Below are 18,939 nucleotides of genomic sequence, written 5' to 3'. Positions count from 1 at the left end.
CACATTATTAAATTCCAAAATGGCGGACGAAAGTGGAAAAAAGTGTTTGGCGATGTCTTGCAAAAAAATCACGCCTAAAACAGAAATATTTCAAGAAAAAAGCAATTATTTTGGAATGCATTGAATGTGCCTGTTGGTTGAGATGATTTTTTTGAGCAGTTTTACCAAGTTTGTTAGGTTTCTGCTCCTCAACATGTAATTCTTGGGATGCCTTTGTTTCTTGAGCAGGTAAGATTTCTCATTCTTTTAGTACCAGTTATTAGAGCGAACATCACGTTTCTTAGTGAAAAAGCTGCTTCATATGCTACTGTTTCATCATGAGAGTTCCTCGTTCAATCCAGTTGGCTGTATTTTTAATTATCTGTATTACAAGCCAGCTTGTTCAGTCCATTTCCTTTGCTCTCAAAGCTAACACAAAGAAATGTTTCATGGATGGCGCTAAGAATGACATACCAGTGAAAGGAGAATATTATGTTTCACACAATGATCGTTATGCAGTTAAATTAACGGTAAGTTGTAGTAGAATTTGTATCAGATGATGTTCTTTAATATTTTTAAAAACGTAAAAATATCTCATTGTTGATACAGTAGTAGTTTGACATATAAATTATGTTTTATTTAACGTAAGTTTTAACTTAGAAACCAAAACTTAAAAGATATTTACTTAAAAGTTTGGTAGGAGGAAGAAAAGTTATTGAAGTGGGAAAAAAATGAAGTAATTCCCAATGAAAATTACCCATCCTTTCAATCCCATGCTCTAATTCGAGCATGGTAGATGTAAATTGCATTCAATTCGAGAGAGAAGAGCCCTTTTATTTACACAGTTTATAGAAATTTAGTTATAAGGGTTTATTTTGTTTCAATGTAAATCAAATGGAATGAATGAGTGAATGAATGAATGAAAATGGATATTTCTTTCCCCATGCATTTACTAATATTACAATTTATTTTATAACTTGTAGAAGTTTTTATAGCCTGTATTTTCAAGGTGGATTTTTACATTAATATTTTTGATAGTCATTGCATTATCTACCATTACATGAAGAAAAATGAACAGAAGAATGAATGAATGGTTTTGATTTATTATTGATAGTTCTATGATGCACTTCTAGTCCAGCTGATAGGAGCACAGCCCATTTTGTCTTGTCTAATGTCTTTCTTGTCTTTTCACTGGCTTATCTTGTCTTGTCGTCTTTTGTTTTTGTCTTGTCTTGTCTTATCCATTGCTTTAGTCAATCAGCAACAAATAGATTTTCTCTGCATGGCCCAGCCACTTAGCTCGATTAGCTATTGCTATTTCTAATTGGCTGTGCTCTTATCACCTGCAATTTCAACTATTATTATTTATATCTGTAAACTATTGAGCACAATAAAGATTGATTGATTGATTGATTGATTGATTGAGTGTCAAGGAATTTAGCAATTAAATGAAAACTCTTTCTTTCTTATGGAAACTATAAACTATAATTTAGCAAATGAAAACTCTTTCTTATGGAAACTATAAACTATAATTTAGCAAATTAAAACTCTTTCTTATGGAAACGATATAAAGGCCCTATACACCATCTGGTGCAGGGAAGATATAGATAACAGGTAACATGGAAACTATACAACAAAGACCAGAAACTGGAATTTTTTGCTTTAGATCAAAGATGCACGCCCTGATGTTAATGATCTGCTTTACAACAAGGATAATGCTGATAAGGGAAAGTTTGCATTTACGTTTGATTTTGATGGGGTTATGGAAATCTGCTTTGAAAATAAAGGTAAATGAGCAATATAAACATGATTGACTGTTTCACTAAAATTTCTTATTGCAGTTTTCAATATTTTATGAACTTGATAGTTGGAAGCTGCACACTAGAATTTTTTTTTTGCTGCCACCAATCGAAAATCATCAGTCGGTATACTTTATAAATCTTGACTGGCGGCAGTTAAAATTTAAGAAAGAGGGATTTGGATTGTGGGAAAAGTATGCAACTGGTATACCAATAGACTATTGGCAGACTGATATCATTTGGTGCTGTATTCTAATGGAAATGGGATGATGGTAGAAATAATTTTTGGGAAAAGTTAGGTATAATTTTTATGCTGCTTTTTAGCCCCAGCAGGAAGTGGAGCTGATCGTATCGTGTCACTAAATGTATTTCTTGGTTTTGAAACAAAGGACTACAAAGATGTAAGTACATTCATAGTGCTCTTACACCATGTTATGCTATATGTAAAAAAATACTTCGGTTTCAAATCCTCTCAAGTTCATAGCTCAATTTTAAGAATATTCATTGAAAAGCCCATGGAATTTCAAAGTGTGTCTTTGAAGTTGTGTATTCCTTATCTTACAGTAGACCTATCCCAAATTCGCTTGACTGACCACAAAACAATGGTTTGAAGTCGAGACTGAACTTGATTCTTTTATTCATCAAGTTCAACCTTGACTTGAAATCATTGCTTCGTGACCAGTCAAGCGAATTCCAGATAGTTCTATTATTGGTATTTATCATTGGATATTCTAAAGCTAATATAAGGCTAAGGCTGAGTAAATGAGTTTGTAATGAAGGAATGCAGCAATTTTTACTCATGTTTCTCCATTTCCATCTTCATTATTTCATATTTCCTAAATGAGATATTTCCTTCTCATTTTAGGAGGCATTAATATTTTCTGAAACTGAGTCTTGAGTTTTAAACTTTGTATTTGTTAATAGATTGCCACAGCCCAAAAACTTGCTCCTGAGGAAGCAAATGTGATGAGACTGTCTGACATGTCCCAAGATCTTATTAAGAGTTTTGGTTGGCTCATCGTTAAAGGGGATGAACGGCACATAGCTAATGGTAAGTTAATGTTATTAGCACCCTTGAGAATCAAGGGTAGTTTAGCAGGTAGTGCACTAGCCTCGCACCTCTGGGGTCTTGGGTTTAATTGGACTAAATATCATACGTGAACAGAGTTTTTTGGATTTCTCCCTTGAATCGAGGGTTATCCTCTGGGTTTTCAGTTTTCCATACCTGACAAAACCTAACACTCTAAATTCTAGTTAGCCACGTGCTATCTAATTGAACAGCCAAAAGAGGATTTCAGGGTATCAATAAAATTTAAAGCGACTACATACATATCATATTCAAGGGCAGATCAGGGGGGTGCAATGGGTGACTGAAGCCCCCCCCCCCCCCCTCAGCAGAAAAAAAACCCTGAAGAATTAGATGCTTTTTTTAATTGTTTTCTGTTGTGTTGAAGGACAAAACTCAATTAGCCCCCCCCCCCCCCCCCAAAATTTTTTGGCTGGATGCACCCTTGATATTCTTTTGCATTGTACTTTTTCTGATGAATGTAAAAAGAAATGTGAAACTAATACACTTTTTTTTGTAATTTTCTTCCAACCCAGAATCCACCAGTGGTCACATATTATACCTAGGAACATTTCTTAGTTTCCTGTTAGTGGCGTTAACTGCTGGACAACTCATCTACCTGCATAGATTCTTTTCTTCCAAGAAACTCATATAATAACCACAATACGACAAGGAAATATAAAGTCACTATTATTTAATAATTATTATAGAATATTAAGCCTGTTCTTTAGAATTTTTTGTTTCTAGAAAGTGTTTCAAGGAAACATTAAAAATATTGTCATGCTTCTATTACTGTGCGCACACACTAACGCACACTAACCAGGACCACTTGAAGAAAGTTAACTAATCAGGGAATAGATTGAAAAAGAAAGGAATCAAACTTTAAAGTCAAACTTGAACCAATCAGGGGCAAGCAACAAAGCCTATACCTGATAATATATTGCTGGTTTGCAATCATTCCCAAGAGAGTGAAATAACGAAAGACCTGGCAGCCATGTTGGATGACATAACAAAAGAGACTAATGATGGATCTTTTGTTAAATTCATCCAACATGGCAGCTGTGAAAACCATCAATATGAGAAAAACTGCAGCAACTGTGGGAATAAGAGATATTGATTTTGCTCTCTGCTGATTGGCTAAAGGTTAGATTGCAAGTAGTCCTGGTTGGTGTAACCACACTGTAAAAGCAGTCACCTATGGGTAATAATATAACCACCTAGCTTGCAGCTGAATGGAGGTTGGCCAATGTTCTATGTTATAATTATGTTGCTAGAATAGTTTTACTTAACTGTGAAAAAATAGATTAGTAGATCTCATATCCATTGTTTACTTTCGTGTCTATTTATGTCTATTACACAAGTATAGTATAGTAGTAATAAATTATGCGTTCGGTGTGTGTAATGAAATAGAGAAAAAAAGAGAAAAATATCAAATGCCCTTGACAGGAATCGCACCCACGTCTTCTGTATTCCAGCCCGATGTGTTAACCACTACACCCTTATTTTTCTCTTATTCTCTCTATTACACGAGTATAAGTAATTTTTGTTTTTCGGGCTTAATAAAACCAATGAAGCTGAAGGTTTTATGACAAGAAATGTGTTAAAATCCATACCATTCCATAATATTAAATAGAATTAAAAAGCAGTTTTAATATATTTTGTATAGTACAGTATTACATGACCACATAAATTATATTATAATAATATTAAAGTAAGTCGTAAAGGTTTTTGTAGGTTGGATTCATATTATGAAACTAAAATTGACTCATCAACCTTTAAAAATAATTTTATATTTTCCTTAGTTTTCGACTGACACGGTCATCCTCAGATGACAAAAGAACATTATTTTTAATAGAGACCGTGGCAGAATTCTGCCAGCAAATTACATAAATCTTTTGTGATTTTCAATGCTCGTGCTTTCAGGTTTGTGCACGTGATTCTTTTGCTCACGCATATGTACAACGTTTGATCGCGTAGTTTTTGTTAATATTGTAACGTATTTTAGTTCCTCTGAGGATGACCGTGTCGGTCGAAAACTAAGGAAAATATAAAATTATTTTTAAAGGTCGATGAGTCAATTTGAGTTTCATAATATTAAAGTAATAAATTGTTGATAGAGGACAGCTTTCATTCATCAGGCAAAACACTCAAAAATTTCAACATTTTCTAATGTAATTTTCTTGGTTCTGCCATGAAATGTTTGCTAATGAACATAGATATAATACATGGTGTTGGATATTTATTTACATGGAAAATATAAAGCACTGACTTACAGCACACCCAGGTAAGACAAAATATATCCATTGTCATTCTAGTATTTAAATTCCATCCAAATAAGACTTTGGGATTAAACACGGCAATTAAAATTAATTAAAACAAAGACGTATAAATGCAACAAAAGTAAGCAAAATTGGTGTTGTCTTGATTAGTCACTAGGCGTCATTTTCATTACCGTGAGATATTATGAAATAAGACACTGGGTATTAGGAACTGTTGGATTTGACAAATAATCCTTTGTATGCTTCGAGGTGAGATCACCTAGATATGGGTTTACATTTAATCGTGGGGGTCAGATCCCCAAGGTGAGCTTACGGCTGAGTAACTGGGATGGCTAATGACCAGGAGAGCTTATAACTGGGATTTTATGGTATGCTATACTTTTGATATTCCTTTATTCTTTTGCATAAACGTCATCGCCAACCTTGATTTCTCCTTCTTTCTCAACAGTGATGTGTAATCCAAAAAATGGAGCATTTGCATATCTCTTGTCTCTGTTTGCAGGCATGCGAATCCTGAAGATAAAAAAATTAACTTCATCAAGAGGATAGCTGGAATACTTTATTATTGCTGCACACAAGGTAATGCGAAAGAGGGTAACAGAAAGGGACTGCCAAAAGACTTCATAACCATCATGGAGAGGGGTGGGGTGGGGGGGGGATTATATAACATTTTAAAGAAGGACAACCCAACGTGTAATGAATGAAAGCTATTCTATATTATTTTATCCTATCAGAGCAAGACTATTTTGTCATGTTACTAGAGATGTTACAAATCATTTTACATTCCAAGAACAGAGAATCTTAATATATCAAATAGATAAAGGAGGTTATGGCATACTATTTACCTTCTTAGTGTGTGAAGGGGTTCTCTTCCAGTCTTCACACCCCTCTCAGGATCAACTGTTGTCATTATACATCTGAAAGAGATTATTGTTCTAAGTATCATGCTGGATGTAAAGAAAACAGTAGCCGTGCAGCTCACATACCTATCACAGTGCTTGAGATACCTCATTTCAACATCCCCTATTTTAATTTTTTTCCAGTTATCCTAAAAAGAAGTAAAACAAAGGGGAATATATATTAAGTGCTATCAATAGTACATGTACAAAATTTTGGTAGAAATCAATCGAAGTGTTTCTATGGTTTTGTCGGAAAACAAAAAGTCTTCAAGGGCACCTACAGTACATGACAATTCCATGTTTGCTATTGATAATGACTGTGTGTAGGTATTGATTCGTAAATCCTCAATAGTCCATTTCACAGTTCCCTTCGCCATCTTGAAAGGTAGCCGTGCCTTTGCATCGAAGCGAGACGAACGGTGACCTTGCAATGATAGAGACCTTTTTTTAACACCTTGGACAATTATTCACATGTCTTTGTCATTGCAAGCTCACCGTTCGTCTCGCTTTGATGCAAAGGCACGGCTACCTTTCCAGATGGCGCAGGGAACTGTGAAGGGGACTATTATGATTAATTGTGTAAACATGGGTTTCAAGTTAGAAAGAAGACTTGTATAGGACTCAGTGTTTTACAGTGTGACTACCCAAAACCAAGGACATGCTAACAAATGTTTCACACAAATTATCCAATCACGTTCGAGTATTTCATGATTGAAAAATTTGTGAAAATTTTGTTTGTGGGACCTTGGTGCAAGCAGTTGCATGTAATGCCTTAATTAGTGCACATGGCATATTAAAATAAGTGGATTGTCATTTGGTAAGAACAAAAAAAGACTAATAACGAACATGCACAATAAAAATTATTATGAGGGAGTGAGAACATGTCAAACGGACTTCTTGTCTCCACCTCATCTCGGCATCCACCTGAATTATTATAATCTAATGCTCCATTCGATGGAGGAAAGTAGTGAAAAAAGTCCACGATGGATAAAAAAGGGTAAAGAAAAATAATATACAGACAAAGAGGAAGATAACATACTATCGTGTGAAAGAAATGGAATGATTTAAAATTAAAATCTCTCACCTCATCATATGTACTTGTCCCTGTTACTATTACATTTGGTCGAAACCTCTTCATGTTAACTGGATTTTCAAGTTCTTTATTCAAGGCATTAAGTGCTTCAGTGGTTGCTACTAGGACTGGAGCAAAGTCTCCAAATCCACTCTGCAATGAAATGGTTTTCAAACTTTATCACACATATTTATGATAATTATTGAAAATATGGTCATGTGACAGCAATCAAATCAAGATGAAAATGTTAAAAATGACTGATTGATTAAGGTTTTTTCACCAAATTGTCTTAAATGATATAGTTTAAGAATGGTTTTAATTTTAAGCCTTGTTTCCATGTTGCTAAATTTCTGACATGTAGTTCTTGTCTCTAGAAATAAATTTGGAATGGCTTTATATTAGAAAATGTCACTGCTAGGGTTATTAGGGACAGACCATTAGATTTTTGAGGGGGTGGGTGGGGGGTTGGGCAATTTATTTTGTGCAGGAATTTTTTTTAAGCCTCATGGCTGTGCAGAAATTTTTTTGGACATACTGTAATTTGAAATTTTTTGCTGGCACTTTTCTTATGCACAATCTTTTTCACTGTTTAAAGCTATGCTCAATTTTTTGGGGTTTTTTTTCCTGCCTCAAAAATCTAATGGTCCTCTTAGTGATGTGGCAAAGTTTTATGCTTTTATCATCAAATTGAACAATTCAGTGTATTTTTGGCTGATAACAGCTGGACTAATAGCAACAGTAACTAAAAGGCTGTTATCTTAGAATGATAAGTTATACACCGTAGTGAAAATAGTAACTAACTAACTCGTACTGATATCACCATCAAGCCCGCTGATAAAGGTGGTGCTGTTGTCGTTTGGCGCACTGATGTGTACAAAGAGGAAGCTTTACGCCAACTCTTGGACACCAATTTTTACCTTGAAATCAACAAAGACCTCACACCTACCTACCAGCAAACTGTCAAAGACACTATTAACTCTTTTATTTCTGACGGCAATCTTCCAGCTACTGCCAACAATCTTATCATTAACACTCCCCGCACCTCTCATGTTTACTTTTTACCTAAAATTCACAAACCTAATAATCCTGGCCGTCCTATTTGTATCAGCTTGTAGTTGTCCCACCGAACTTATTTCTAGCTTTCTTGACTCTCTTATGTCACCTATCGTTCAGACTCTACCCACCTACATTAAAGACACTAATCACGCCCTCAGGATTTTTAATGACTTTCATTTTCAAAATTCTCAATCCAAGTTTTTATTTACCATGGATGTTAAATCTTTATATACCGTCATTCCTAATGATGAAGGTCTCAATGCTCTCAAACATTTTTTTGATCTTCGCACCATTTTAGAACCTAGCACTCCTACTTTATTGCGTTTAGCTGAACTTGTTCTCACCCTTAATTGTTTTTCCTTTGGCGACTGCTTTTTTCGACAGATTAACGGTGTAGCTATGGGCACCAAAATGGGACCTAGCTATGCTAATTTATTTGTTGGCTACATCGAGCAACAGATTTTTGATCTCTATCCAGGCATTAAACCTGAGCTTTTTGGTCGCTACATTGACGATTGTATTGGTGCTACTTCTCGTTCAAAACAAGACCTAGATTCTTTTATTCTCTATGTCAATTCTTTTCACCCAGCTCTTGAATTCACTTGGGACATTAGTGAAATTTCTGTCACATTTCTTGACATTTCTGTGAGTATTTCTGCTAATCATCTCAATACCACTATTCATTATAAGCCCACAGACTCTCATTCATATTTACTTTATTCCAACTCACACCCTAAACACACTCTCAATTCTATTCCTTTTTCGCAATTCTTACGTTTGCGCCGTCTTTGCAGTGACGACACTGATTTTTCTCACAAATGTCAAGAAATGCGTTCCTTTTTTCTTAATCGTGGTTACCCTATTACCATCATCGACCGTGCTATGCTTAAAGCTTCTTCCATAGATTGTAACACTGCTCTCACCCCTAAATCACGCAATTCTAACCTTAACCGCATTCCATTCACTATCACTTACTATCCTATTAACAACTCTATCAAACCTGTCATTAATCGTAACTTCAATTTACTCAACTCTGATCCCACCATGTCCAACATTTTCAAAGAACGCCCTCTTTTTTCGTTCAAAAGGGACCGCAATTTACGCTCTTTCTTAGTTAAAGGTGTACTTCCTTCTAATAAAGAACCCGGTACTTTTCGCTGTTCTCGCAAACGTTGCTACACTTGCCCCTTTGTTGCTTCACATACTTCTATTAAAGGTCCCAAATCCACCTTTAATATTACAGATCATTTTGATTGTACTTCTTCTAACGTCATCTACTGCATTCAATGTTCACGCTGTAACATGCTCTATGTTGGAGAAACTGGCCGCCGATTAGGTGATCGTTTTAGAGACCACCTTTACGACATTCGCAAGAAAGATTTATCTAAACCAGTTGCTCGGCACTTTAACTCTGCTAATCACTCTGAGCTTAATGCTATTGTTTTTGGTCTGTGTTTAACCCACTGCAGCAACAATCATCGTAAAACAAAAGAAATGTGCTTAATTCATTCACTTGGCACCGTTAATCCCCACGGGATGAACGAACGCTTCGCTTATAATTAAGTTATTTCCCACCTATTGTTGTTTTCGATCCTTTTGTTTTCCTTTGTTAAATGGCTTGCTTTTTTCTTATTGGTTTGTTTTCTCTCTCCTCTACTATATAAACATCTCTCTTACTCTTACTTTCTATTGACTCCGACGAAGGACTAACATCCGAAACGTCAGTTACTATTTTCACTACGGTGTATAACTTATCATTCTAAGATAACTGTTTTATTAGAAACACCGACGCAGTCCACGCTAGTGTTTACTAGCCATCATCTACATATTGTAACTAAAAGGAATTGGAAACCCTAAATAGCTAACCTTGTCATCAGGTGTAGCAACGTATTTACCCCAGATTGTGTCTGTCTGTAACACCCTTGGTTTGGTCATGTGCAAGAGTCGACAGCCTGGCTTGTCTAGGTACTTAGAGATCCATGCTGCTGCCTCTTCACCTGCTGATTGTCCTTCACCTACTATTCCAAAAACACTGAAAGGATAAAAAAGAGGTTTTAAAGTTTTGAAGATGATGTAATATTATTGAGCTTTATGGATATTTATATATCTATCCATTAACTTTTGATGATGGATAAATAAAATGTACTGTAAGTGGATGGACAGGTGAAGGGATGAGTAGATGAATGAGTTAATAAATAGATGGACAGATGGGTTAATAGATAAATGGATGGATGAATGGGTGCATGGATGAGTGGATGGATGGATGACAAGATGGATGGATCAATGGATGGATGAGAAGATGGTTGGATCGATGGATGGATGAGAAGATGGATTGATGGATGAGTGAATAGAATTTCAAGTTGATGGATGCGTGGATAAATGGATGGTTCAACAAATACATGAGTAAATGGATGGATGAAAAGATAGATGGATGTTAAATGGATGGATAAATGGACAAGTTAGTGGATACAGTAGTTCAATAAATGGATAGATGGGTGAAAGTTAATGAATGAATAACTAAATAATAAACAATTACTCAATATTTTTGTATTCTTCAGTGTTGAGCGGTAGATCCACTTTCAGTGTTTCCATGTTAGGTGCATCCAAGTAAAGGCACTCTACCTCACCATCATCAGACAATTTAAAAGATGGGGTAACCAGGGCCAGTGATGGTTGTTCACGCTGAGAAATAAAATTCCCTTTTGCATTCAAGAAAACCCATCGCCTATCAAACAATGAATAACATAATTACATATAATATTTAATAATATTTATAATTATATATACTAATAATTTTTATATGGGGTGGGGGCTATGGGATTTTATGAAGATGGCGGAAAATATATAGAGATACAACATAAATATGCTATTTACAAAATATTGACATAATTATATATCGATATATGCTTATGCATATACATATATACATATACATGCACATACATGTTCTTAATAAGATAAAAAGTAACTGACATCAAATTTATTGTAGTCTTATTAGAACGTTTTTACATAACGGGTTATATTATGCTAATGATTCGATGAGATATATATAATATTTCAATAATTTGTTGACCAATGTCGAGCAAAAAAATTCAAAGAAAAACTAGAAGAAGCTGAGCAAAGAAGAAGATTAAAGTTATCGTTAATTCATCTGTATTCTGTGTTTATATTTTAGTCAGCAAAGCGTGCAGCGTACTTGCGCGTGTCAGTTCATTATATAATTCATCTAACTCATAAGCATAAGATGACACGTTATGTGAAAACGTTCTATTATTTGCTGTTTTTGATAGGAGTTGGGATGTTTTCCCATATTTTGGTTGTTGCAGATCGGAACATAAATTTGCCATAGTACGAGATCGTGGAGGGACAAGATTGTTGAAGCATATCTGGTATAAGTATGTTGAGATTTTGCTAACTTAATAATACAAGAGAATAGTTCTGGAACTTTAGTGTTGATATTATTTATATTAAGGATTATATAACAAAGTATTGCTGCTTCGAGTTTAAAAATATTTTCAAATGTTAAGAAGTCAAGAATGGTATACACGGAGGTTGCAGTCTCACGTTGATTTGCAAAGAAAAAGGCATGGCATTTGGGTTAGTTTCTATACATTTACTGCATTGTTGACCCAAATTCCTGACTTGAAACAATTCTCTGACGGTAATAGATCGTAACTTTGATATTCGCTATGATTACTAGAGAAAGTAATGGTTGACCTCCGCCCTCCACCCATAAATATTATGAATTCCTTAGTCCTGACTCTAGACTTGCTACAAGTCGACCTCTCTTGTCTCTTCCAAGAGTATTTAATTCGAGCGAAAGTCTATCCTGACTCTCAAATATCTATGCTTTAAGAGTTTGGGATTTCAATCCTATTAAATTTTATTTTACTCACCTGTCATGTTTTAGCCCATGACTCAGACACTTGGTGCTTTCTAGTTGTATGCCCCTGCAGGACTTAAACAGGAAGTTCCGGTATAAAAGGCGCGTGGCCAGGCCAAACTCGAGTCAGTTATCTGTCAATCACCGTGGAGTGCAGATCTCCGCTTATAATTTTGCTTAGAAACGTGAGACGGCTAGGTCGGCAAAAAAACAAAATAAAAAAACAAACAAAAGCAAGCAACCAAACCGCATTTCACAGAAAAGAAAGCCTTTATTAGGACTCCACATGCACAGAACGGTAAGTGTGACGTCGATAAAAAAGTTTTCAGCATTTAGTTTTTACTGTATATCCGTCAAAATGAAAATATTTTGTGTGTTATCTGAAATTTTTTTTTTGTTTCTTAGAAGAAAAACCAAATCAAATAAAGAAAACAAAGAAAATGAAGATGAAATAAATAAACAAACAACAGAAAGAGGTGAGCTGTAAATTGTAACAGGTAAAGCCGCTAAATTTAGTCAGTAATAATGCGATGCGCCGGCGCAAAAGAAACAAAGCAAGCCCGCGAAACTGACAACTCTCGTTTGGTGAAGGCACAGTATATTTCTGGATTTGCAAAGTTATTCTGCCGTCATTCCAAGCAAAATACATATTTCAAAGTTTTTCTTTATTTTCTTTATCGTTTTAGGTCAATAAGGGAATTCAGAGAAGCTCCAAAATAAAAATAATGGGTAAGTCAAATCGTCTTGTTCGTTGTTGTTCTTGTTGTCCTTGAATCAAGATGGCGGTTCTGTCAAGGTTATCGCTGTTTGTTTACACAGGGAATGATACTCAAGCAGGCTTTTATAAATAATTACATTGTTATAATTTGTTTTGCAAGAAAAGATATGAATGACCGGCAATTATCAGAAAAATACCAAACGAAGCTACTGATCTCACATTTTCTACTGATCGTACTGAGGTTTTTTAGCCATAAAGTAGTACACAAATTACGCGTATACGATGATACAAGGCTTCTAACTGTGACTATGCAGTTTTGTCAAAAACCATTTTTTTCTTATCAAAGTTATCAATAGCAAAACCACATTAAAAAATGGTGAGAAAACCTAATATCATTTTGTTGTTTCAGGTGACAAAAGAATACATACCTCGTTGACAAGTTACAATTATTGCGAAAATAGACATTTGAAATATATATTTATATATATTATTTAGCAAAAATAGGGTCAACAATTAGCGTATATATATTTATATTCACCTCAGTCTGTAATTTATACAAAGTGGAAAAATATTATGACATTGCTTTTCAGGGCCGTAACCAGAATTTTTACAAGGAGGGTGCACATCGAATAAACATAATCGAGAAAAAAAAAGGTAACCAAAAGAAAGCAGAACCAAAAAAAAAGGGGAAAGGTAACTAAAAGAAAGCAGAACCAAAAAAAGGTGATAGATGGGGGGGGGGGGGGAAGGGGGTGAACGTGCACCCAGTGCTCCCCCCGGTTACGGCCCTGCTTTCATAGCACCAACAAAATAAGTATCATCTTATCATTTGTTTTCCAACTGATGTTTTGTTTTGTTCTTCCTTCTCTCTAGAGATACTGGAAAATGCCCCTACTGCCTTCAGATGCCTTGTGTGGTTTTAGGACAAGCAAGGCCTAGAGGACGACCTTTGTCAACTAACCATGCAAGGCGTCTGAAAGAGTACAGACTCTTTTATAGAAAATTGAAAAAGGAGGGCTTATGGTCCAACCAGACATACCTTGAGAGAAAACAGGAACTGGGGTGTCACATTGGTGATGTAAGAGAAGTAATGCCCCTATGTGTTGTTGAAGATGTGAGGAAAAGATGGCCAAATCCTCCTCATATTCCATATATGGGTCATAGACGTGCATAATTTTTCATAACAATCACGGCTATCGTGAACAATCTGCACCGTACAATAAAGTGTTGGTAAGGTGCTGGCTGACCACTTACCGACCACTTACCAACCACTTATAAACCATTTACCGACTACTTACCGACCATTTACCAACCACTTATTGACCACTTTACCATATGATGCGGATTGTTCACAATACCCAACATGCACTATCTATTATAATTGGAAATAATAATATGGGTAAAATGCTAGAAAATGATATCAGGAATCCTTTCACTTGTTAAATGATAATAAATTAGTATTTTTTCTTTTATATTCAATTACTGTATACTGTTGTAAACCCATATATTGGACGTCTTGTCTTGTCTTTCTTGCTTGCTGATTGGCTATTTTCATCATCAATAATAGGACAGAGAAGTAAAAGATCTGATGTCAATTTGTTAACTCAGCTTCAGAATTTGGATTATTACTTCTTTGAAGTGTTTGTAGGGGCTTACTTCTTTTCATCACCATCTTGTGACTCCACAGCTCCTGCATAGTGTGTATTGGTTGTGAATGTTCATAGCCTTTATTTTATATAGTTTTCATAGAACTTCATAAGATGCTGATTGTTTTGAAAATTACAAATACAGTTATTGAACAATAGCAAAAACACAAAGTTTATTGACATTTTTTATTTGTAAAAGGAGAAAATGTACAAAATATGCAAACAAGAAACACTCTGAATTGTAAAAATCTGTAAAAGAAATACACAAGAATCAAACACCCATATGAGCAACATTTCATATGCATTAGTACTTACCTGTACCCTATAGTTTATAAAAAAAAACTATTTGAATGTCTATTTAGTGCATTGTACCATTCACTTTTTTTAAATTGGGCGGCTCTGAAAAGAGCCATTTTATATGCATAGATCACACCAAAGAAAACATGTATGTGGTGACAACACAAACAAACATGCGAACAACACCAACAAAACACAGACAAGTGCAAATACACTACAAACAAGCAGAAAAGAATGTGTGCCAAATAGAGTTTCTAAAATTAAAAGTTTTGGGTTTTCTCACTCTTGTAGGGGCCTTTCTATCTGGGTTTCTGGCATACTGGTAGTTCTGGACTGAGAAAACATCTCTGTTGACATTTTCATTCTGAGAAAGTTATAAAAAAATGTTAATTACATGAAAAATGTATTTTTATATCAAAAAGTTTAATATAGTCAATGTATAGTTCTATATAAAACATACCCAGTCGAGAACTGCAAGTTGGATTCTTGTTGTGTAGCTATCATCCCCGAAGTTGATTCGTTTGGGAGCATAAATCAAAAGAGTGGAATGGAAGGACTCTATCCAATAAGTATCACGGCACTGCAAGAAATAATTGAAACAGTAATTAGTTAGAAATAATCAGCTTAATCAAAATAGCTGCAGCCTGTAGAAAAAAAATATTCAAAGTACATTTATGTTTCTAAACTTTTAGCTCACAAAACCAGAGGACGTGAATACTTCAAAATTATTAATAAACTTACTCTCATATAGTCTTCAGGATTTCTGTAGATCAGGCTGTCAGTGATGGCCTTTCTGTATGCCTCAATTGCCTTTGGATTTTCCAAAGACTTTTTGCTGAATACATAGTCAGCCATCCAACACCTGCTCTCCTTTGGGCATTTGGAATGTTTACCCTGGAAACAAAATAAATCACAACAATAATATATGGGTCATAAATATAATTATGTTGAAAGTTACACTGTCATTGTTTGTTGAGGAGTTTACACACCTGATAATGTTCAGTTACATTCAATAGTGCTGCTCTGAACTCTTCAGCTGTCTTGTTTATAGTAGAAAAGTCTTTCATTGTGTAATAGCAATGTGTTTTTGTTGCTTTAGCTAACATTGAAAATGAAAAATCTAATATCTTAAACTGCTTTGATAAGGTAAAGCATCTAGAATTACTGTAATTTGATAAATAAATGTACACATTTAAATGCAGATCCTACCTTTATCAGATAGCTCAGAAAACCAAGTGGTTCCTTCGCTCTTTTTTGTTCCTGTGGTAATATTTTTCATCAGCTTTTTCATGTTTTTTCCACCTACAGATCAAAAATTGAATCATTTGAATATTTCCTTAAAAACTATTGAATTTGAATAAATATATAATTTTTATTTTTGTTCCAAATTTATCCTCATTTATGATTGGCTGAGGGGTGAGGGCAGAGACAGGATAAAATTACAGAGTTTGTTTGTAAAAAAGTTGGAATTTGAAGGGTGGGGGTCTTAAAAAAAATCCTCTGTGGGGTTATAAGGACAATTTATTTCTGCAATTACACATTTTTTTATATTTTATTACATTACCATGCCATTGTGTCATACGAATTTAATATTCGTTTTTCTTTTACTGCCCAGTTTTGTATGGCTGCAACATTGTCATGACAAATTTCAGCAATCTCATGTCCTGTGGTAAAAGAACACTAGCTAATAGGGGCAAGTTCACACCAGCTACACAAGCACATAAGAGCATATGCAAATGAAACTCAGAGTGTTTTCCAAGTGACTGAAAGTTTTTGTTATTCCTACTCTTTGAGGTTCTTATGCTTATATACCTAGTGTGAACCAGCCCTAAAGGTACAAAATCATGTACAATGTACTTTTGAAATTGAGACAGAATAGGAATTTTCAATTTTCATACCAATTTCTTCAAATCTGTCAAATAACACCTTTGTCATGGGTATTTCTCTCGAAGCTGCAGAGGCCAAGGTAGCTTTTGACCAGTTCACCGTCATAAGTATTTTCTTGTTGCTAATAATTGAATAAAAGAATGAATTGTTGTCTTAGAGCTAGATCAATCAATTCACCCCAGAACATAATAGTAAAAATAGAGTTTCTTTTTATACACAATAATTAGTCAGGACTAGTTACTAGTACTTACTAGTATGACATAGCTGTTACTGTTGTATGTTGGGCATTACGAGAAGAATCATGTCTGGCATCAGTTATAACAATCTGTATTCAAAACAACATATCATATAAATTTCTTTTTTTTTCTATATCTTACTGAAATACAATTGAGTTAGAGTAGATGAATGAATAAATTAGCAAAATTCTACCTAAAAGCATCCTAGTTGAAAAACTAGTTGATGAACTGTAAAATGAACTATTGGCAGATATAAGCACTTACATCACCATCATTATCTATATAGTCTTGCTCCTTCTGGGTCTCTTCCATAACTGATCGAGTGCTGTCCTCATACACTGATTGGATTGCAGCAACGTAGCCCATTTTATTGAAAACTAAAAACATTACGGATGAATTATAAGTTCATAAACAGGGTTGGGAAATGAATCAAATTCTCTTGTGAACTGCATGCATGTTGATTCAGAATGTGTATAATCAAATAATCAAAACAATCAAACAAAAAAAAAAAAAGAAAAAAACAATACAAAACAAAATCAAACAGAAATGAAATTGAATTATCTTGTTGTAGCTAAAGTGTAGTGTCAGTGAAATCTTCATAGGGGTCAAAATAAGTAGGCTGCAAGATAAAGTACATAAAGGTTATAAATATGATATCAATTACAGTGCAATAGAAGTATATGCTATCACTATTACACATGCACAAATCAAAACACTAGTAATAAAATGAAATTGCACATGAAATCATCTAATATCGCAATATCCGATGGCAATATCTAAACCTACCTGTATCGAGATATGTGTGCTCAACTGAACCAAGAAATGCTGCTTCGGTGAAGCTTCTGTATTGGGTTTCTGTCAACCCAGAGCTCATGAATCCATGGATTACTCTAAGACAGTCCCGGGAACAGTAAACAAACATTTGTAAGAAACTTGTTACTGACTATTGCAAGAAAGATAATGATTTATAAGCTAAAAAAAATGACAAGAATGAAGTGCTCACCTGAGGTTAGCGACGTATTTTGATTTCAGTACTGCCGAACTAAACCAGACAGTTTCATGGTTGTTTTCGCATCTGAAACTTATACGTCCACAGTGCCCTCTTCTTTCCATCTGGAAGCTGCCAAGAAGCAAAAACCCACCGCAAACAGAACAGCATCCTTTGGACTCCGTCAAGCCCTTCACCAGGCTACGAATCGTAGCTGTACAAGCGATAAAGTACTTTCCGTCGTCGTCCTCCAGAGCTGTGTGGATTTCTGCCCTTGACGGCTGACCAGAGGAAGAAGAAGGCGGAGCTAAAACGTGAAGTTTAGCTTTCGCTTCAAGTTTTTCCGGAACGGCATATGAACTCTGAGACTGACTTTTATGATGAGAGTCGTAAAAGTCTATTACTTTCAAAAGCCACGAATAATTATTGAAATCTTTCAATAGCTTTTTAGACTCCGCTATTCTCTCGCGAAGTAATGAGAGTTTCTCCTCACTATCTTCAAATTGAAGGGTAAATCGACTTCTCTTTCGGCATTCTTTTGCTGCCATTTTTAACAAAAATAGCAAAGAAAACACGAAAATGTGGAAAGTGTCAAAGCTGCTAGTATTTTCCCGCGCAAAAACGTACAAAAACATTGAGCAAAAGCGGAAACAATAGGTTGCTTTTGGGGGGTTTCATATCGCATACACCGTACGCTTTTGTTTACATTCTTCGGTATTTGTATTTTTCCACTTTTTCGTTTATAACTTAAATACACTAAGCTGATGTCAATTCCTCGTTGATTTCTAAATGTTTTTATTATAAAATTATAACATTTATCGTCATATTTCAACAATGATAAGGTTTTTCAAGTTCTCAACTTCTCCCCGTCCACTTCCACCATTTTGAATTCACCCATTTTAAAAATTTAAATCTCGGATCTGACGCGTAAGGGGGCGGAGCCCCCCTTTTTATAGTGGAACTTCCTGTTTAACAGGGTATATGAACAGCCCACTAACGTGTCCTACTACATGGTACTCCTTTCTTTGCTTCTTTCTCCATCGCATGTAGGCTACAGCAGCAGCAACAGCTGCGGCAACAGCAGACAAGGAAAACACAAGGTACTTTGACTGAACAACCATTGAGATGTAAAGT

General features: G+C 35.0%; 4 protein-coding genes across 7 annotated transcripts; 2 read left to right on the top strand and 2 right to left on the bottom strand.

Moving 5' to 3' along the window:
* Positions 1-26: 26 nt before the first annotated feature.
* Positions 27-3,515, top strand: LOC116291097 (transmembrane emp24 domain-containing protein 10). Of its 2 annotated transcripts, XM_031698215.2 has the most exons (6): positions 27-228; positions 409-509; positions 1,646-1,766; positions 2,103-2,179; positions 2,703-2,829; positions 3,381-3,515. In XM_031698215.2, the coding sequence occupies exons 2-6, from the start codon at positions 429-431 to the stop codon at positions 3,497-3,499; spliced, it is 525 nt and encodes a 174-aa protein (XP_031554075.1). In that variant the 5' UTR covers positions 27-228; positions 409-428; the 3' UTR covers positions 3,500-3,515. The 2 variants fall into 2 exon arrangements, with proteins under 2 accessions (XP_031554075.1, XP_031554074.1); XM_031698214.2 differs by lacking the exon at positions 27-228 and having other exon boundaries at positions 261-509.
* Positions 3,516-3,523: 8 nt separating this feature from the next.
* LOC116291096 (mitochondrial amidoxime-reducing component 1) lies at positions 3,524-18,926 on the bottom strand. The gene is made up of 8 exons (XM_031698213.2): positions 18,779-18,926; positions 12,047-12,113; positions 10,687-10,875; positions 10,017-10,182; positions 7,107-7,247; positions 6,110-6,171; positions 5,969-6,040; positions 3,524-5,636 (listed from the first exon to the last, which is right to left on the bottom strand). Exons 1-8 carry the CDS (start codon positions 18,924-18,926, stop codon positions 5,516-5,518), a joined length of 966 nt encoding a protein of 321 aa, XP_031554073.2. The 3' UTR covers positions 3,524-5,515.
* LOC148904911 (uncharacterized) lies at positions 8,535-9,860 on the top strand. Its single transcript, XM_089024180.1, has one exon. It carries the CDS (start codon positions 8,550-8,552, stop codon positions 9,711-9,713), a length of 1,164 nt encoding a protein of 387 aa, XP_088880306.1. The 5' UTR covers positions 8,535-8,549; the 3' UTR covers positions 9,714-9,860.
* LOC148904910 (uncharacterized) lies at positions 14,565-18,772 on the bottom strand. 3 transcript variants are annotated; one of them, XR_016118714.1, is made up of 9 exons: positions 17,821-18,772; positions 17,604-17,707; positions 17,082-17,194; positions 16,833-16,906; positions 16,593-16,702; positions 16,259-16,358; positions 15,904-15,996; positions 15,684-15,793; positions 15,559-15,588 (listed from the first exon to the last, which is right to left on the bottom strand). XR_016118714.1 is itself a non-coding variant. In XM_089024176.1 (8 exons), the coding sequence occupies exons 1-7, from the start codon at positions 18,438-18,440 to the stop codon at positions 15,918-15,920; spliced, it is 1,200 nt and encodes a 399-aa protein (XP_088880302.1). In that variant the 5' UTR covers positions 18,441-18,772; the 3' UTR covers positions 15,545-15,793; positions 15,904-15,917. The 3 variants fall into 3 exon arrangements, 2 of the variants coding, with proteins under 2 accessions (XP_088880303.1, XP_088880302.1); XM_089024176.1 differs by having other exon boundaries at positions 15,545-15,793; XM_089024177.1 differs by lacking the exons at positions 16,593-16,702; positions 16,833-16,906; positions 17,082-17,194; positions 17,604-17,707; positions 17,821-18,772 and adding exons at positions 14,565-15,058; positions 15,155-15,274 and having other exon boundaries at positions 15,436-15,588; positions 16,259-16,347.
* Positions 18,927-18,939: the final 13 nt, after the last annotated feature.

This window comes from Actinia tenebrosa, unplaced genomic scaffold (genome assembly GCF_029948245.1).
Source record: "Actinia tenebrosa isolate PJP-AT-01 unplaced genomic scaffold, QUT_ActTen_1.0 PGA_scaffold8__29_contigs__length_14323225, whole genome shotgun sequence".
Lineage (NCBI taxonomy): Eukaryota > Metazoa > Cnidaria > Anthozoa > Actiniaria > Actiniidae > Actinia > Actinia tenebrosa.
Note: the sequence above shows the minus strand (reverse complement) of the source record. Positions and strands in the feature narration are given on the sequence as shown.